This window comes from Oncorhynchus gorbuscha, unplaced genomic scaffold, assembly GCF_021184085.1.
Source record: "Oncorhynchus gorbuscha isolate QuinsamMale2020 ecotype Even-year unplaced genomic scaffold, OgorEven_v1.0 Un_scaffold_4905, whole genome shotgun sequence".
NCBI lineage: Eukaryota > Metazoa > Chordata > Actinopteri > Salmoniformes > Salmonidae > Oncorhynchus > Oncorhynchus gorbuscha.
In genome coordinates, this window is record NW_025748825.1 from 10001 (window position 1) to 30496 (window position 20496).

Here is a 20496-nt window from a genome sequence, read left to right on the forward strand (position 1 = left end):
CTATCCTACACCCCGGTCACTAAGTTAACATGGTCTAAGCCCCTCTCTATCCTACACCCCTGGTCACTAAGTTAACAGGGTCTAAGCCCCTCTCTATCCTACACCCCTGGTCACTAAGTTAACATGGTGTAAAGCCCCCTCTATCCTACACCCCGGTCACTAAGTTAACATGGTGTAAAGCCCCCTCTATCCTACACCCCGGTCACTAAGTTAACATGGTCTAAGCCCCCTCTATCCTACACCCCGGTCACTAAGTTAACAGGGTCTAAGCCCCCTCTATCCTACACCCCCGGTCACTAAGTTAACATGGTGTAACAGGGTGTAAGCCCCCCTCTATCCTACACCCCGGTCACTAAGTTAACAGGGTCTAAGCCCCCTCTATCCTACACCCCGGTCACTAAGTTAACATGGTGTAAAGCCCCCTCTATCCTACACCCCGGTCACTAAGTTAACAGGGTCTAAGCCCCCCTCTATCCAACACCCCGGTCACTAAGTTAACATGGTGTAAAGCCCCCTCTATCCTACACCCCGGTCACTAAGTTAACATGGTGTAAAGCCCCCCTCTATCCAACACCCCGGTCACTAAGTTAACATGGTGTAAAGCCCCCTCTATCCTACACCCCCGGTCACTAAGTTAACATGGTGTAAAGCCCCCTCTATCCTATACCCCGGTCACTAAGTTAACATGGTCTAAGCCCCCTCTATCCTACACCCCGGTCACTAAGTTAACATGGTCTAAGCCCCCTCTATCCTTCACCCCGGTCACTAAGTTAACATGGTCTAAGCCCCCTCTATCCTTCACCCCGGTCACTAAGTTAACATGGTGTAACAGGGTGTAAGCCCCCCTCTATCCTACACCCCGGTCACTAAGTTAACAGGGTCTAAGCCCCCTCTATCCAACACCCCCCGGTCACTAAGTTAACATGGTGTAAAGCCCCCTCTATCCTATACCCCGGTCACTAAGTTAACATGGTGTAACAGGGTGTAAGCCCCCCTCTATCCTACACCCCGGTCACTAAGTTAACAGGGTCTAAGCACCCCTCTATCCTACACCCCGGTCACTAAGTTAACATGGTGTAAAGCCCCCTCTATCCTACACCCCCGGTCACTAAGTTAACATGGTGTAAAGCCCCCTCTATCCTACACCCCGGTCACTAAGTTAACATGGTGTAAAGCCCCCTCTATCCTACACCCCGGTCACTAAGTTAACATGGTCTAAGCCCCTCTCTATCCTACACCCCCGATCACTAAGTTAACAGGGTCTAAGCCCCCTCTATCCTACACCCCTGGTCACTAAGTTAACATGGTGTAAAGCCCCCTCTATCCTACACCCCTGGTCACTAAGTTAACATGGTGTAAAGCCCCCCTCTATCCTACACCCCGGTCACTAAGTTAACATGGTGTAAAGCCCCCTCTATCCTATACCCCGGTCACTAAGTTAACATGGTGTAACAGGGTGTAAGCCCCCTCTATCCTACACCCCGGTCACTAAGTTAACAGGGTCTAAGCCCCCTCTATCCTACACCCCGGTCACTAAGTTAACATGGTGTAACAGGGTCTAAGCCCCCTCTATCCTACACCCCGGTCACTAAGTTAACATGGTGTAACAGGGTCTAAGCCCCCTCTATCCTACACCCCGGTCACTAAGTTAACATGGTGTAACAGGGTCTAAGCCCCCCTCTATCCTACACCCCCGGTCACTAAGTTAACATGGTGTAACAGGGTCTAAGCCCCCCTCTATCCTACACCCCCGGTCACTAAGTTAACATGGTCTAAGCCCCTCTCTATCCTACACCCCTGGTCACTAAGTTAACAGGGTCTAAGCCCCTCTCTATCCTACACCCCTGGTCACTAAGTTAACATGGTGTAAAGCCCCCCTCTATCCTACACCCCGGTCACTAAGTTAACATGGTGTAAAGCCCCCTCTATCCTACACCCCGGTCACTAAGTTAACATGGTCTAAGCCCCCTCTATCCTACACCCCGGTCACTAAGTTAACAGGGTCTAAGCCCCCTCTATCCTACACCCCCGGTCACTAAGTTAACATGGTGTAACAGGGTGTAAGCCCCCTCTATCCTACACCCCGGTCACTAAGTTAACAGGGTCTAAACCCCCTCTATCCTACACCCCGGTCACTAAGTTAACATGGTGTAAAGCCCCCTCTATCCTACACCCCGGTCACTAAGTTAACAGGGTCTAAGCCCCCTCTATCCAACACCCCGGTCACTAAGTTAACATGGTGTAAAGCCCCCTCTATCCTACACCCCGGTCACTAAGTTAACATGGTGTAAAGCCCCCTCTATCCAACACCCCGGTCACTAAGTTAACATGGTGTAAAGCCCCCTCTATCCTATACCCCGGTCACTAAGTTAACATGGTCTAAGCCCCCTCTATCCTACACCCCGGTCACTAAGTTAACATGGTCTAAGCCCCCTCTATCCTTCACCCCGGTCACTAAGTTAACATGGTCTAAGCCCCCTCTATCCTTCACCCCGGTCACTAAGTTAACATGGTCTAAGCCCCCTCTATCCTTCACCCCCGGTCACTAAGTTAACATGGTCTAAGCCCTCTCTATCCTACACCCCCGGTCACTAAGTTAACAGGGTCTAAGCCCCACTCTATCCTACACCCCTGGTCACTAAGTTAACATGGTGTAAAGCCCCCTCTATCCTACACCCCGGTCACTAAGTTAACATGGTGTAAAGCCCCCTCTATCCTATACCCCGGTCACTAAGTTAACATGGTGTAACAGGGTGTAAGCCCCCTCTATCCTACACCCCGGTCACTAAGTTAACAGGGTCTAAGCCCCCTCTATCCTACACCCCGGTCACTAAGTTAACATGGTGTAACAGGGTCTAAGCCCCCTCTATCCTACACCCCGGTCACTAAGTTAACATGGTGTAACAGGGTCTAAGCCCCCTCTATCCCTACACCCCGGTCACTAAGTTAACATGGTGTAAAGCCCCCTCTATCCTACACCCCCGGTCACTAAGTTAACATGGTGTAAAGCCCCCTCTATCCTACACCCCGGTCACTAAGTTAACATGGTGTAAAGCCCCCTCTATCCTATACCCCGGTCACTAAGTTAACATGGTCTAAGCCCCCTCTATCCTACACCCCCGGTCACTAAGTTAACATGGTCTAAGCCCCCTCTATCCTTCACCCCGGTCACTAAGTTAACATGGTCTAAGCCCCCTCTATCCTTCACCCCGGTCACTAAGTTAACATGGTCTAAGCCCCCTCTATCCTTCACCCCGGTCACTAAGTTAACATGGTCTAAGCCCTCTCTATCCTACACCCCGGTCACTAAGTTAACAGGGTCTAAGCCCCACTCTATCCTACACCCCTGGTCACTAAGTTAACATGGTGTAAAGCCCCCTCTATCCTACACCCCGGTCACTAAGTTAACATGGTGTAAAGCCCCCTCTATCCTATACCCCGGTCACTAAGTTAACATGGTGTAACAGGGTGTAAGCCCCCTCTATCCTACACCCCCGGTCACTAAGTTAACAGGGTCTAAGCCCCCTCTATCCTACACCCCGGTCACTAAGTTAACATGGTGTAACAGGGTCTAAGCCCCCTCTATCCTACACCCCGGTCACTAAGTTAACATGGTGTAACAGGGTCTAAGCCCCCCACTCTATCCTACACCCCCGGTCACTAAGTTAACATGGTGTAACAGGGTCTAAGCCCCCTCTATCCTACACCCCCGGTCACTAAGTTAACATGGTGTAACAGGGTCTAAGCCCCCCTCTATCCTACACCCCCGGTCACTAAGTTAACATGGTCTAAGCCCCTCTCTATCCTACACCCCTGGTCACTAAGTTAACAGGGTCTAAGCCCCTCTCTATCCTACACCCCTGGTCACTAAGTTAACATGGTGTAAAGCCCCCCTCTATCCTACACCCCCGGTCACTAAGTTAACATGGTGTAAAGCCCCCTCTATCCTACACCCCGGTCACTAAGTTAACATGGTCTAAGCCCCCTCTATCCTACACCCCCGGTCACTAAGTTAACAGGGTCTAAGCCCCCTCTATCCAACACCCCGGTCACTAAGTTAACATGGTGTAACAGGGTCTAAGCCCCCTCTATCCTACACCCCGGTCACTAAGTTAACATGGTGTAACAGGGTCTAAGCCCCCCTCTATCCTACACCCCGGTCACTAAGTTAACATGGTGTAACAGGGTGTAAGCCCCCTCTATCCTACACCCCGGTCACTAAGTTAACAGGGTCTAAGCCCCCTCTATCCTACACCCCGGTCACTAAGTTAACATGGTGTAAAGCCCCCTCTATCCTACACCCCGGTCACTAAGTTAACAGGGTCTAAGCCCCCCTCTATCCAACACCCCGGTCACTAAGTTAACATGGTGTAAAGCCCCCTCTATCCTACACCCCGGTCACTAAGTTAACATGGTGTAAAGCCCCCTCTATCCAACACCCCGGTCACTAAGTTAACATGGTGTAAAGCCCCCCTCTATCCTACACCCCGGTCACTAAGTTAACATGGTGTAAAGCCCCCTCTATCCTATACCCCGGTCACTAAGTTAACATGGTCTAAGCCCCCTCTATCCTACACCCCGGTCACTAAGTTAACATGGTCTAAGCCCCCTCTATCCTTCACCCCGGTCACTAAGTTAACATGGTCTAAGCCCCCTCTATCCTTCACCCCGGTCACTAAGTTAACATGGTCTAAGCCCCCTCTATCCTTCACCCCGGTCACTAAGTTAACATGGTCTAAGCCCCTCTCTATCCTACACCCCGGTCACTAAGTTAACAGGGTCTAAGCCCCACTCTATCCTACACCCCTGGTCACTAAGTTAACATGGTGTAAAGCCCCCTCTATCCTACACCCCGGTCACTAAGTTAACATGGTGTAAAGCCCCCTCTATCCTATACCACCGGTCACTAAGTTAACATGGTGTAACAGGGTGTAAGCCCCCTCTATCCTACACCCCGGTCACTAAGTTAACAGGGTCTAAGCACCCCTCTATCCTACACCCCCCGGTCACTAAGTTAACATGGTGTAAAGCCCCCTCTATCCTACACCCCCGGTCACTAAGTTAACATGGTGTAAAGCCCCCTCTATCCTACACCCCGGTCACTAAGTTAACATGGTGTAAAGCCCCCTCTATCCTACACCCCCGGTCACTAAGTTAACATGGTGTAAAGCCCCCCTCTATCCTATACCCCCGGTCACTAAGTTAACATGGTCACAGCATTTTCTAGAGGAGTCAGTCCTACTGTAGGGTCAGTCCTACTGTAGGGTAAGTCCTACTGTAGGGTCAGTCCTACTGTAGGGTCAGTGTTACTGTAGGGTCAGTGTTACTGTAGTGTCAGTGTTACTGTAGGGTCAGTGTTACTGTAGGGGCAGTAGGGGCAGTCCTACTCTAGGGTCAGTCCTACTGTAGTGTCGGTTCTACTGTAGGGTCGGTCCTACTGTAGGGTCAGTGTTACTGTAGGGTCGGTCCTACTGTAGGGTCATAGATACTGTAGGGTCAGTCCTACTGTAGGGTCATAGATACTGTAGTGTCAGTCCTACTGTAGGGTCATAGATACTGTAGGGTCAGTGTTACTGTAGGGTCAGTCCTACTGTAGGGTCAGTCCTACTCTAGGGTCAGTCCTACTGTAGGGTCAGTAGGGTCAGTCCTACTGTAGGGTCAGTCCTACTGTAGGGTCAGTAGGGTCAGTCCTACTCTAGGGTCAGTCCTACTGTAGGGTCAGTTCTACTGTAGGGTCGGTCCTACTGTAGGGTCGGTCCTGCTGTAGGGTCAGTAGGGTCAGTCCTGCTGTAGGGTCAGTAGGGTCAGTCCTGCTGTAGGGTCAGTAGGGTCAGTCCTGCTGTAGGGTCAGTAGGGTCAGTCCTGCTGTAGGGTCAGTAGGGTCAGTCCTATTGTAGGGTCAGTAGGGTCAGTCCTACTGTAGGGTCAGTAGGGTCAGTCCTATTGTAGGGTCAGTAGGGTCAGTCCTACTGTATGGTCAGTAGGGTCAGTCCTACTGTAGGGTCAGTAGGCTCAGTTCTACTGTAGGGTCAGTCCTACTGTAGCGTCAGTCCTACTGTAGGGTCAGTAGGGTCAGTCCTACTGTAGCGTCAGTCCTACTGTAGGGTCAGTAGGGTCAGTCCTATTGTAGGGTCAGTAGGGTCAATAGGCTCAGTCCTACTGTAGGGCCAGTCCTACTGTAGCGTCAGTCCTACTGTAGGGTCAGTAGGGTCAGTCCTACTGTAGGGTCAGTCTGTCGTCTTCACGTTGTCCTTTCTGTATCCTCTGGTTTTAGGGAGGAGGACGTCGCCACGGTGAGGACCCACAGAAACCAGCTCTGTGATTGGCTAGGAGTACAGAAGCCCCAGCTCGTTGCCAAGGTAACCATTTTGAGAACTGCTAATCAAAAAATCGTCGGTGTGTTTTTTTTGCGCGTGTGGATGGATGAATCAATGATTGAATACTTTATTAGCCTAAAGAAAACAGATGTCTGGTCCTTTATGCCGTAAGTCAGGTGCTGCTGCAGGTTGCAGAATAACATTCATATCAGGGTTGTGATATAAAGAGGCTTGTCTGTCTGTTAGTGAGGTTGACTGTTCCTCATTAGACCCAGATGCTTGCCTTTCCTCTGCCTGCCAAACCTTCATTCACTTTACTATGGAATTAGTCGAGAACGAGGTCTGCTCCGATAAGAGAAAACCTTTCAAAGATATGACCTTCGACTATTTATCAGAGTAAGGACTTGATTTAGTTTGTCTATGAAAATAAACGACAATATTATCCACTTTTAGCTCCTTGACACACGTGATTAACTTCAATATTGTACTTATTCTCGTTCTTCTTTTTTACTCTGTTTTGTTCCATAGGGTTCTGTCCAGTAGGCCCGGGAAACTATTCTCAGTAGGAACTGAAGAACTGTAGCACAGGATCCTTCAGGATGGCATTCTGTGTGACGCATCACAAAGTACAGCCGCACTTCTAAAAGGTCACAGCCTTCAGTGATGTTCCAAGACCCACACACTTTGCTGCAGTACATTCTAATTGGTGTGCTAGTATGGTCATGAAATGTATGGTCGTCTGGGATTCGTCTGTCTGTCTCTGTGTCTGTCGACTGAAAAAGTTTTTAAAAAGAACAAAAACAATCTGTCAATAAACAAACAGAAACTGCATCATGATTTTCCCGTTTCCAATTTATTCACTTTTTTTTAGAGGAAAAGATTGAGAAACACTGTCATGGCAGATTTAAGGAGAGAGGAGGGAGACCAGGAAAATAGGATGAGGAATGAAGGAGAGAGAGGAGGGAGACCAGGAAAATAGGATGAGGAATGAAGGAGAGAGAGGAGGGAGACCAGGAAAATAGGATGAGGAATGAGAAAGAGAGAGGAGGGAGACCAGGAAAATAGGATGAGGAATGAAAGAGAGAGAGGAGGGAGACCAGGAAAATAGGATGAGGGAGGAGGGAGACCAGGAAAATAGGATGAGGGAGGAGGGAGACCAGGAAAATAGGATGAGGAATTTGTAAGTCGCTCTGGATAAGAGCATCTGCTAAATGACTTAAATGTAAATGTAAATGAATGAAAGAGAGAGGAGGGAGACCAGGAAAATAGGATGAGGAATGAAAGAGAGAGAGGAGGGAGACCAGGAAAATAGGAGGAGGGAGACCAGGAAAATAGGATGAGGGAGGAGGGAGACCAGGAAAATAGGATGAGGAATTTGTAAGTCGCTCTGGATAAGAGCATCTGCTAAATGACTTAAATGTAAATGTAAATGAATGAAAATAGGATGAGGAATGAAAGAGAGGGAGAACAAGAATATAGGATGAGGAATGAAAGAGGGAGGACAAGAATATAGGATGAGGAATGAAAAAGAGAGGAGGGAGACCAGGAAAATAGGATGAGGAATGAAAGAGAGAGGAGGGAGAACAAGAATATATGATGAGGAATGAAAGAGGGAGAACAAGAATATAGGATGAGGAATGAAAGAGGGAGAACAAGAATATAGGATGAGGAATGAAAAAGAGAGGAGGGAGAACAAGAATATATGATGAGGAATGAAAGAGGGAGAACAAGAATATAGGATGAGGAATGAAAAGAGAGGACAAGAATATAGGATGAGGAATGAAAAAGAGAGGAGGGAGACCAGGAAAATAGGATGAGGAATGAAAGAGAGAGGAGGGAGAACAAGAATATATGATGAGGAATGAAAGAGGGAGAACAAGAATATAGGATGAGGAATGAAAGAGGGAGAACAAGAATATAGGATGAGGAATGAAAAAGAGAGGAGGGAGAACAAGAATATATGATGAGGAATGAAAGAGGGAGAACAAGAATATAGGATGAGGAATGAAAAAGAGAGGACAAGAATATAGGATGAGGAATGAAAAAGAGAGGAGGGAGACCAGGAAAATAGGATGAGGAATGAAAGAGAGAGGAGGGAGAACAAGAATATATGATGAGGAATGAAAGAGGGAGAACAAGAATATAGGATGAGGAATGAAAAAGAGGAGGGAGACCAGGAAAATAGGATGAGGAATGAAAGAGAGGAGGGAGAACAAGAATATAGGATGAGGAATGAAAGAGAGAGGAGGGAGAACAAGAATATATGATGAGGAATGAAAGAGGGAGAACAAGAATATAGGATGAGGAATGAAAAAGAGAGGAGGGAGACCAGGAAAATAGGATGAGGAATGAAAGAGAGGAGGGAGAACAAGAATATAGGATGAGGAATGAAAGAGAGGAGGGAGAACAAGAATATAGGATGAGGAATGAAAGAGAGAGAACGAATATATGATGAGGAATGAAAGAGAGGAGGGAGAACAAGAATATAGGATGAGGAATGAAAGAGAGGAGGGAGAACAAGAATATTGGATGAGGAATGAAAGAGAGAGGAGGGAGAACAAGAATATTGGATGAGGAATGAGAGCGGAGGGAGAACAAGAATATTGGATGAGGAATGAAAGAGAGAGGAGGGAGAACAAGAATATTGGATGAGGAATGAGAGCGGAGGGAGAACAAGAATATTGGATGAGGAATGAAAGAGAGAGGAGGGAGAACAAGAATATAGGATGAGGAATGAAAGAGAGAGAACGAATATATGATGAGGAATGAAAGAGGAGGGAGAACAAGAATATAGGATGAGGAATGAAAGAGGAGGGAGAACAAGAATATAGGATGAGGAATGAGAGAGGAGGGAGAACAAGAATATAGGATGAGGAATGAAAGAGGAGGGAGAACAAGAATATAGGATGAGGAATGAAAGAGGAGGGAGAACAAGAATATAGGATGAGGAATGAAAGAGAGGAGGGAGAACAAGAATATAGGATGAGGAGGGAGAGAGAATAAGAATATAGGATGAGGAGGGAGGGAGAACAATAATATAGGATGAGGAATGAAAGAGGAGGGAGAACAAGAATATAGGATGAGGAATGAAAGAGGAGGGAGAACAAGAATATAGGATGAGGAATGAGAGAGGAGGGAGAACAAGAATATAGGATGAGGAATGAAAGAGGAGGGAGAACAAGAATATAGGATGAGGAATGAAAGAGAGAGGACAAGAATATAGGATGAGGAATGAAAGAGAGAGCAGGGAGAACAAGAATATTGGATGAGGAATGAAAGAGAGAGGAGGGAGAACAAGAATATTGGATGAGGAATGAGAGCGGAGGGAGAACAAGAATATTGGATGAGGAATGAAAGAGAGGAGGGAGAACAAGAATATTGGATGAGGAATGAAAGAGAGAGGACAAGAATATAGGATGAGGAATGAAAGAGAGGAGGGAGAACAAGAATATAGGATGAGGAATGAAAGAGAGAGAACGAATATATGATGAGGAATGAGAGAGGAGGGAGAACAAGAATATAGGATGAGGAATGAAAGAGGAGGGAGAACAAGAATATAGGATGAGGAGGGAGGGAGAGAGAATAAGAATATAGGATGAGGAGGGAGGGAGAACAATAATATAGGATGAGGAATGAAAGAGAGAGGAGGGAGAACAAGAATATAGGATGAGGAATGAAAGAGGAGGGAGAACAAGAATATAGGATGTGGAGGGAGAACAATAATATAGGATGAGGAATGAAAGAGAGAGTAGGGAGAACAATAATATAGGATGAGGAATGAAAGAGAGAGGACAAGAATATAGGATGAGGAATGAAAGAGAGGAGGGAGAACAAGAATATAGGATGAGGAATGAAAGAGAGGAGGGAGAACAAGAATATAGGATGAGGAATGAAAGAGAGAGGACGAATATATGATGAGGAATGAAAGAGAGAGGAGGGAGAACAAGAATATATGATGAGGAATGAAAGAGGAGGGAGAACAAGAATATAGGATGAGGAGGGAGAGAGAGAGGAGGGAGAACAAGAATATATGATGAGGAATGAAAGAGGAGGGAGAACAAGAATATAGGATGAGGAATGAGAGAGGAGGGAGAACAAGAATATAGGATGAGGAATGAAAGAGGAGGGAGAACAAGAATATAGGATGAGGAATGAAAGAGGAGGGAGAACAAGAATATAGGATGAGGAATGAAAGAGAGGAGGGAGAACAAGAATATAGGATGAGGAGGGAGAGAGAATAAGAATATAGGATGAGGAGGGAGGGAGAACAATAATATAGGATGAGGAATGAAAGAGGAGGGAGAACAAGAATATAGGATGAGGAATGAAAGAGGAGGGAGAACAAGAATATAGGATGAGGAATGAGAGAGGAGGGAGAACAAGAATATAGGATGAGGAATGAAAGAGGAGGGAGAACAAGAATATAGGATGAGGAATGAAAGAGAGAGGACAAGAATATAGGATGAGGAATGAAAGAGAGAGCAGGGAGAACAAGAATATTGGATGAGGAATGAAAGAGAGAGGAGGGAGAACAAGAATATTGGATGAGGAATGAGAGCGGAGGGAGAACAAGAATATTGGATGAGGAATGAAAGAGAGAGGAGGGAGAACAAGAATATTGGATGAGGAATGAAAGAGAGAGGACAAGAATATAGGATGAGGAATGAAAGAGAGGAGGGAGAACAAGAATATAGGATGAGGAATGAAAGAGAGAGAACGAATATATGATGAGGAATGAGAGAGGAGGGAGAACAAGAATATAGGATGAGGAATGAAAGAGGAGGGAGAACAAGAATATAGGATGAGGAGGGAGGGAGAGAGAATAAGAATATAGGATGAGGAGGGAGGGAGAACAATAATATAGGATGAGGAATGAAAGAGAGAGGAGGGAGAACAAGAATATAGGATGAGGAATGAAAGAGGAGGGAGAACAAGAATATAGGATGTGGAGGGAGAACAATAATATAGGATGAGGAATGAAAGAGAGAGTAGGGAGAACAATAATATAGGATGAGGAATGAAAGAGAGGAGGGAGAACAAGAATATAGGATGAGGAATGAAAGAGAGAGGACGAATATATGATGAGGAATGAAAGAGAGAGGAGGGAGAACAAGAATATATGATGAGGAATGAAAGAGGAGGGAGAACAAGAATATAGGATGAGGAGGGAGAGAGAGAGGAGGGAGAACAAGAATATATGATGAGGAATGAAAGAGAGAGGAGGGAGAACAAGAATATAGGATGAGGAGGGAGAGAGAGAGGAGGGAGAACAAGAATATATGATGAGGAATGAAAGAGAGAGGAGGGAGAACAAGAATATAGGATGAGGAGGGAGAGAGAGAGGAGGGAGAACAAGAATATAGGATGAGGAATGAAAGAGAGAGTAGGGAGAACAATAATATAGGATGAGGAATGAGAGAGAACAAGAATATAGGATGAGGAATGAAAGAGAGAGAACGAATATATGATGAGGAATGAAAGAGAGAGGAGGGAGAACAAGAATATAGGATGAGGAATGAAAGAGGGAGGAGGGAGACCAGGAAAATAGGATGAGGAATGAAAGAGGGAGGAGGGAGACCAGGAAAATAGGATGAGGAATGGAGGGAGACCAGGAAAATAGGACGAGGAATGAAAGAGAGAGAGGAGGGAGAACGAATATAGGATGAGGAATGAAAGAGAGAGGACAAGAATATAGGATGAGGAATGAAAGAGAGGAGGGAGAACAAGAATATAGGATGAGGAATGAAAGAGAGAGGAGGGAGAACAAGAATATAGGATGAGGAATGAAAGAGAGAGAACAAGAATATTGGATGAGGAATGAAAGAGAGAGGAGGGAGAACGAATATAGGATGAGGAATGAAAGAGAGAGGACAAGAATATAGGATAAAGAATGAAAGAGAGGAGGGAGAACAAGAATATAGGATGAGGAATGAAAGAGAGAGGAGGGAGAACAAGAATATAGGATGAGGAATGAAAGAGAGGAGGGAGAACAAGAATATAGGATGAGGAATGAAAGAGGAGGGAGAACAAGAATATATGATGAGGAATGAAAGAGAGAGGAGGGAGAACAAGAATATAGGATGAGGAGGGAGAGAGAGAGGAGGGAGAACAAGAATATATGATGAGGAATGAAAGAGAGAGGAGGGAGAACAATAATATAGGATGAGGAGGGAGAGAGAGAGGAGGGAGAACAAGAATATAGGATGAGGAATGAAAGAGAGAGTAGGGAGAACAATAATATAGGATGAGGAATGAGAGAGAACAAGAATATAGGATGAGGAATGAAAGAGAGAGAACGAATATATGATGAGGAATGAAAGAGAGAGGAGGGAGAACAAGAATATAGGATGAGGAATGAAAGAGGGAGGAGGGAGACCAGGAAAATAGGATGAGGAATGAAAGAGGGAGGAGGGAGACCAGGAAAATAGGATGAGGAATGGAGGGAGACCAGGAAAATAGGACGAGGAATGAAAGAGAGAGAGGAGGGAGAACGAATATAGGATGAGGAATGAAAGAGAGAGGACAAGAATATAGGATGAGGAATGAAAGAGAGGAGGGAGAACAAGAATATAGGATGAGGAATGAAAGAGAGAGGAGGGAGAACAAGAATATAGGATGAGGAATAAAAGAGAGAGAACAAGAATATTGGATGAGGAATGAAAGAGAGAGGAGGGAGAACGAATATAGGATGAGGAATGAAAGAGAGAGGACAAGAATATAGGATGAGGAATGAAAGAGAGGAGGGAGAACAAGAATATAGGATGAGGAATGAAAGAGAGAGGAGGGAGAACAAGAATATAGGATGAGGAATGAAAGAGAGGAGGGAGAACAAGAATATAGGATGAGGAATGAAAGAGGAGGGAGAACAAGAATATATGATGAGGAATGAAAGAGGAGGGAGAACAAGAATATAGGATGAGGAATGAAAGAGAGGAGGGAGAACAAGAATATAGGATGAGGAATGAAAGAGGAGGGAGAACAAGAATATAGGATGAGGAATGAAAGAGAGAGGAGGGAGAACAATAATATAGGATGAGGAATGAAAGAGAGGAGGGAGAACAAGAATATAGGATGAGGAATGAAAGAGGAGGGAGAACAAGAATATAGGATGAGGAATGAAAGAGAGAGGACAAGAATATAGGATGAGGAATGAAAGAGAGAGCAGGGAGAACAAGAATATTGGATGAGGAATGAAAGAGAGAGGAGGGAGAACAAGAATATTGGATGAGGAATGAGAGCGGAGGGAGAACAAGAATATTGGATGAGGAATGAAAGAGAGAGGAGGGAGAACAAGAATATTGGATGAGGAATGAGAGCGGAGGGAGAACAAGAATATTGGATGAGGAATGAAAGAGAGAGGAGGGAGAACAAGAATATTGGATGAGGAATGAAAGAGAGAGGACAAGAATATAGGATGAGGAATGAAAGAGAGGAGGGAGAACAAGAATATAGGATGAGGAATGAAAGAGAGAGAACGAATATATGATGAGGAATGAAAGAGAGGAGGGAGAACAAGAATATATGATGAGGAATGAAAGAGGAGGGAGAACAAGAATATAGGATGAGGAATGAAAGAGGAGGGAGAACAAGAATATAGGATGAGGAATGAGAGAGGAGGGAGAACAAGAATATAGGATGAGGAATGAAAGAGGAGGGAGAACAAGAATATAGGATGAGGAATGAAAGAGAGAGGACAAGAATATAGGATGAGGAATGAAAGAGAGGAGGGAGAACAAGAATATAGGATGAGGAGGGAGAGAGAATAAGAATATAGGATGAGGAGGGAGGGAGAACAATAATATAGGATGAGGAATGAAAGAGGAGGGAGAACAAGAATATAGGATGAGGAATGAAAGAGGAGGGAGAACAAGAATATAGGATGAGGAATGAGAGAGGAGGGAGAACAAGAATATAGGATGAGGAATGAAAGAGGAGGGAGAACAAGAATATAGGATGAGGAATGAAAGAGAGAGGACAAGAATATAGGATGAGGAATGAAAGAGAGAGCAGGGAGAACAAGAATATTGGATGAGGAATGAAAGAGAGAGGAGGGAGAACAAGAATATTGGATGAGGAATGAGAGCGGAGGGAGAACAAGAATATTGGATGAGGAATGAAAGAGAGAGGAGGGAGAACAAGAATATTGGATGAGGAATGAGAGCGGAGGGAGAACAAGAATATTGGATGAGGAATGAAAGAGAGAGGAGGGAGAACAAGAATATTGGATGAGGAATGAAAGAGAGAGGACAAGAATATAGGATGAGGAATGAAAGAGAGGAGGGAGAACAAGAATATAGGATGAGGAATGAAAGAGAGAGAACGAATATATGATGAGGAATGAAAGAGAGAGGAGGGAGAACAAGAATATATGATGAGGAATGAAAGAGGAGGGAGAACAAGAATATAGGATGAGGAATGAAAGAGGAGGGAGAACAAGAATATAGGATGAGGAATGAGAGAGGAGGGAGAACAAGAATATAGGATGAGGAATGAAAGAGGAGGGAGAACAAGAATATAGGATGAGGAATGAAAGAGAGAGGACAAGAATATAGGATGAGGAATGAAAGAGAGGAGGGAGAACAAGAATATAGGATGAGGAATGAAAGAGAGAGGAGGGAGAACAAGAATATAGGATGTGGAGGGAGAACAATAATATAGGATGAGGAATGAAAGAGAGAGTAGGGAGAACAATAATATAGGATGAGGAATGAAAGAGGAGGGAGAACAAGAATATAGGATGTGGAGGGAGAACAATAATATAGGATGAGGAGGGAGGGAGAGAGAATAAGAATATAGGATGAGGAGGGAGGGAGAACAATAATATAGGATGAGGAATGAAAGAGAGAGGAGGGAGAACAAGAATATAGGATGAGGAATGAAAGAGGAGGGAGAACAAGAATATAGGATGAGGAATGAAAGAGAGAGTAGGGAGAACAATAATATAGGATGAGGAATGAAAGAGAGAGTAGGGAGAACAATAATATAGGATGAGGAATGAAAGAGAGAGTAGGGAGAACAATAATATAGGATGAGGAATGAAAGAGAGAGGACAAGAATATAGGATGAGGAATGAAAGAGAGGAGGGAGAACAAGAATATAGGATGAGGAATGAAAGAGAGAGTAGGGAGAACAATAATATAGGATGAGGAATGAAAGAGAGAGGACAAGAATATAGGATGAGGAATGAAAGAGAGAGTAGGGAGAACAATAATATAGGATGAGGAATGAAAGAGAGAGGACAAGAATATAGGATGAGGAATGAAAGAGAGAGTAGGGAGAACAATAATATAGGATGAGGAATGAAAGAGAGAGGACAAGAATATAGGATGAGGAATGAAAGAGAGGAGGGAGAACAAGAATATAGGATGAGGAATGAAAGAGAGGAGGGAGAACAAGAATATAGGATGAGGAATGAAAGAGAGAGGACGAATATATGATGAGGAATGAAAGAGAGAGGAGGGAGAACAAGAATATATGATGAGGAATGAAAGAGGAGGGAGAACAAGAATATAGGATGAGGAGGGAGAGAGAGAGGAGGGAGAACAAGAATATATGATGAGGAATGAAAGAGAGAGGAGGGAGAACAAGAATATAGGATGAGGAGGGAGAGAGAGAGGAGGGAGAACAAGAATATATGATGAGGAATGAAAGAGAGAGGAGGGAGAACAAGAATATAGGATGAGGAGGGAGAGAGAGAGGAGGGAGAACAAGAATATATGATGAGGAATGAAAGAGGAGGGAGAACAAGAATATAGGATGAGGAATGAAAGAGAGGAGGGAGAACAAGAATATAGGATGAGGAGGGAGGGAGAGAGAATAAGAATATAGGATGAGGAGGGAGGGAGAACAATAATATAGGATGAGGAATGAAAGAGAGAGGAGGGAGAACAAGAATATAGGATGAGGAATGAAAGAGAGAGGACAAGAATATAGGATGAGGAATGAAAGAGGAGGGAGAACAAGAATATAGGATGAGGAATGAAAGAGAGGAGGGAGAACAAGAATATAGGATGAGGAATGAAAGAGGGAGAACAAGAATATAGGATGAGGAATGAAAGAGAGAGGAGGGAGAACAAGAATATAGGATGAGGAATGAAAGAGAGAGGACAAGAATATAGGATGAGGAATGAAAGAGGAGGGAGAACAAGAATATAGGATGAGGAATGAAAGAGGAGGGAGAACAAGAATATAGGATGAGGAATGAAAGAGGAGGGAGAACAAGAATATAGGATGAGGAATGAAAGAGAGAGGACAAGAATATAGGATGAGGAATGAAAGAGAGAGGAGGGAGAACAAGAATATAGGATGAGGAGGGAGGGAGAGAGAACAAGAATATAGGATGAGGAGGGAGGGAGAGTGAACAAGAATATAGGATGAGGAGGGAGAGGACAAGAATAAAGGATGAGGAGGGAGGGAGAGGACAAGAATATAGGATGAGGAGGGAGGGAGAGGACAAGAATATAGGATGAGGAGGGACGGAGAGAACAAGAATATAGGATGAGGAGGGACGGAGAGAACAAGAATATAGGATGAGGAGGGAGGGAGAGGACAAGAATATAGGATGAGGAGGGACGGAGAGAACAAGAATATAGGATGAGGAGGGAGGGAGAGGAGATCCTAATAAAAAGAAAGTCTTTCAGCAGCCTTGCATTTCTGAGATAGCAGGGTGAGAGGGAATTTGCCTGTCAGCACATTTGATAGTGAGAATCTCTTCTCCCCCCACTCTATCCCTCTCCCTTCTCCCCCCACTCTATCCCTCTCCCTTCTCCCTCCCCCTCTCCCCCCTCTATCCCCTCCCTTCTCTCCCACCCTGTCTCCTCTATCCCCCTCCCGTCTCCCCCCTCTATCCCCCTCCCGTCTCCCCCTCTATCCCCCTCCCTTCTCTCCCACCCTGTCTCCTCTATCCCCCCCGTCTCCCCCCCCCCTCTATCCCCTCCCTTCTCTCCCACCCTGTCTCCTCTATCCCCCCCTTCTCCCCCCCCCCTCTCCCTTCCCCCCTCTATCCCTCTCCCTTCTCTCCCACCCTGTCTCCTCTATCCCCCTCCCGTCTCCCCCCCTCCCCCTCTCCCGTCTCTCCCACCCTGTCTCCTCTACTCTGACATGCTACACATTCCATAGTAGAGCAGTGATAATACCCCTTAAATACCCATTAAATCTGTACCTTCTGTCATCCAATCTGAGCCTGGCCAGCTGTAGACACGAGGAGTTTTTCCTCTGCTTATAGTTTCAACTGACAGGGACATGGAGTTTTCCCTCTCCTTATAGTTTCAACTGACAGGGACATGGAGTTTTCCCTCTGCTTATAGTTTCAACTGACAGGGACATGGAGTTTTCCCTCTGCTTATAGTTTCAACTGACAGGGACATGGAGTTTTCCCTCTGTGTTTATAGTTTCAACTGACAGGGACATGGAGTTTTCCCTCTGCTTATAGTTTCAACTGACAGGGACATGGAGTTTTCCCTCTGCTTAAAGTTTCAACTGACAGGGACATGGAGTTTTCCCTCTGTGTTTATAGTTTCAACTGACAGGGACATGGAGTTTTCCCTCTGTGCTTATAGTTTCAACTGACAGGGACATGGAGTTTTCCCTCTGTGCTTATAGTTTCAACTGACAGGGACATGGAGTTTTCCCTCTGCCTAACTGACAGGGACATGGAGTTTTCCCTCTGTGCTTATAGTTTCAACTGACAGGGACATGGAGTTTTCCCTCTGCCTAACTGACAGGGACATTGAGGAGCTTGTGCACTACTAGCAAACGCAACAGCAGTTACTTGTTGTGACAGGCTGCTCGTTGTTTTTAACCCAGGTTCTCTATCTGTGGAGGTTACATCACCAAATCAGGCTCTGTTGTCGTGTGTGAGTCATTTAGAGGAGGGGGGGTGAGTGCCTTTGACTCCATTCAGTCCATAGCTTGTATCTGCTGTGTTTTTGTCATTCGGTATCTAGGTACTTGTTGTGACAGGCTGCTAGTTGTTGTGTCTTTGAACGCTAGCTGTCCTTGTACGTAGCAAAACAACAAACAGAATGTTTCTTTGATTGTATTTGATTTGGGTTTTAGGACATTTTGTCCATTTTGTTAGTGAGGTGTCCAGCCGGCCTCCGTTCCTCTTCATGATGTGTCATCAGTAACCAGTGAGGTGTCCAGCCGGCCTCCATTCCTCTTCATGATGTGTCATCAGTAACCAGTGAGGTGTCCAGCCGGCCTCCATTCCTCTTCATGATGTGTCATCAGTAACCAGTGAGGTGTCCAGCCGGCCTCCGTTCCTCTTCATGATGTGTCATCAGTAACCAGTGAGGTGTCCAGCCGGCCTCCGTTCCTCTTCATGATGTGTCATCAGTAACCAGTGAGGTGTCCAGCCGGCCTCCGTTCCTCTTCATGATGTGTCATCAGTAACCATTAACCAGTGAGGTGTCCAGCAGGCCTCCGTTCCTCTTCATGATGTCTCATCAGTAACCATTAACCAGTGAGGTGTCCAGCCGGCCTCCGTTCCTCTTCATGATGTGTCATCAGTAACCAGTGAGGTGTCCAGCCGGCCTCCGTTCCTCTTCATGATGTGTCATCAGTAACCAGTGAGGTGTCCAGCCGGCCTCCGTTCCTCTTCATGATGTGTCATCAGTAACCAGTGAGGTGTCCAGCCGGCCTCCGTTCCTCTTCATGATGTGTCATCAGTAACCAGTGAGGTGTCCAGCCGGCCTCCGTTCCTCTTCATGATGTGTCATCAGTAACCAGTGAGGTGTCCAGCCGGCCTCCGTTCAGTAACTCTTCATGATGATGTGTCATCAGTAACCAGTGAGGTCTCCAGCCGGCCTCCGTTCCTCTTCATGATGTGTCATCATTAACCAGTGAGGTGTCCAGCCGGCCTCCGTTCCTCTTCATGATGTGTCATCAGTAACCAGTGAGGTGTCCAGCCGGCCTCCGTTCCTCTTCATGATGTGTCATCAGTAACCAGTGAGGTGTCCAGCCGGCCTCCATTCCTCTTCATGTTGTCATCAGCAACCAGTGAGGTGTCCAGCCGGCCTCTCCGTTCCTCTTCATGATGTGTCATCAGTAACCAGTGAGGTGTCCAGCCGGCCTCCGTTCCTCTTCATGATGTGTCATCAGTAACCAGTGAGGTGTCCAGCCGGCCTCCGTTCCTCTTCATGATGTGTCATCAGTAACCAGTGAGGTGTCCAGCCGGCTTCCGTTCCTCTTCATGATGTGTCATCAGTAACCAGTGAGGTGTCCAGCCGGCCTCCGTTCCTCTTCATGATGTCTCATCAGTAACCAGTGAGGTGTCCAGCCGGCCTCCGTTCATCTCTTCATGATGTGTCATCAGTAACCAGTGAGGTAAGCCAGTGAGGTCATCAGTAACCAGTGAGCCGGCCTCCGTTCCTCTTCATGATGTGTCATCAGTAACCAGTGAGGTGTCCAGCCGGCCTCCGTTCCTCTTCATGATGTGTCATCAGTAACCAGTGAGGTGTCCAGCCGGCCTCCGTTCCTCTTCATGATGTGTCATCATTAACCAGTGAGGTGAGGTCCAGCCGGCCTCCGTTCCTCTTCATGATGTCATCATCAGTAAGCCATTAAGTAACCAGTGAGGTGTCCAGCCGGCCTCCGTCCTTCTTCATGATGTGTCATCATTAACCAGTGAGGTGTCCAGCCGGCCTCCGTTCCTCTTCATGATGTCTCATCAGTAACCATTAACCAGTGAGGTGTCCAGCCGGCCTCCATTCCTCTTCATGATGTGTCATCAGTAACCAGTGAGGAGTCCAGCCGGCCTCCGATGTGTCATCAGTCTTCCAGCCGGCCTCCGATGATGTCATCAGTAACCAGTGAGGTGTCCAGCCGGCCTCCGTTCCTCTTCATGATGTGTCATCAGTAACCAGTGAGGTGTCCAGCCGGCCTCCGTTCCTTTCATGATGTGTCATCAGTAACCAGTGAGGTGTCCAGCCGGCATCCGTTCCTCTTCATGATGTGTCATCAGTAACCAGTGAGGTGTCCAGCCGGCCTCCTCCTCTTCATGATGTCCAGCCGTCATCAGTAACCAGTGAGGTGTCCAGCCGGCCTCCGCTCTCTTCATGATCATCAGTAACCAGTGAGGTGTCCAGCCGGCCTCCGTTCCTCTTCATGATGTGTCATCAGTAACCAGTGAGGTGTCCAGCCGGCCTCCGTTCCTCTTCATGATGTGTCATCAGTAACC

The 20496-nt window shown here is 46.2% G+C and overlaps 1 protein-coding gene across 1 annotated transcript in view; it reads left to right on the top strand.

Annotated features, from left to right (window-relative positions):
- The window catches only part of LOC124028851 (tubulin-specific chaperone D-like), a 14897-nt gene extending 8106 nt beyond the window's left edge, over positions 1-6791 (top strand). The window contains exon 4 of the mRNA XM_046340774.1: positions 6275-6791. Coding sequence (XP_046196730.1) covers positions 6275-6488 — 214 coding nt within the window. The 3' untranslated portion in view covers positions 6489-6791. The remainder of the gene's footprint in view (positions 1-6274) is intronic.
- The last annotated feature ends 13705 nt before the right edge of the window (positions 6792-20496 follow it).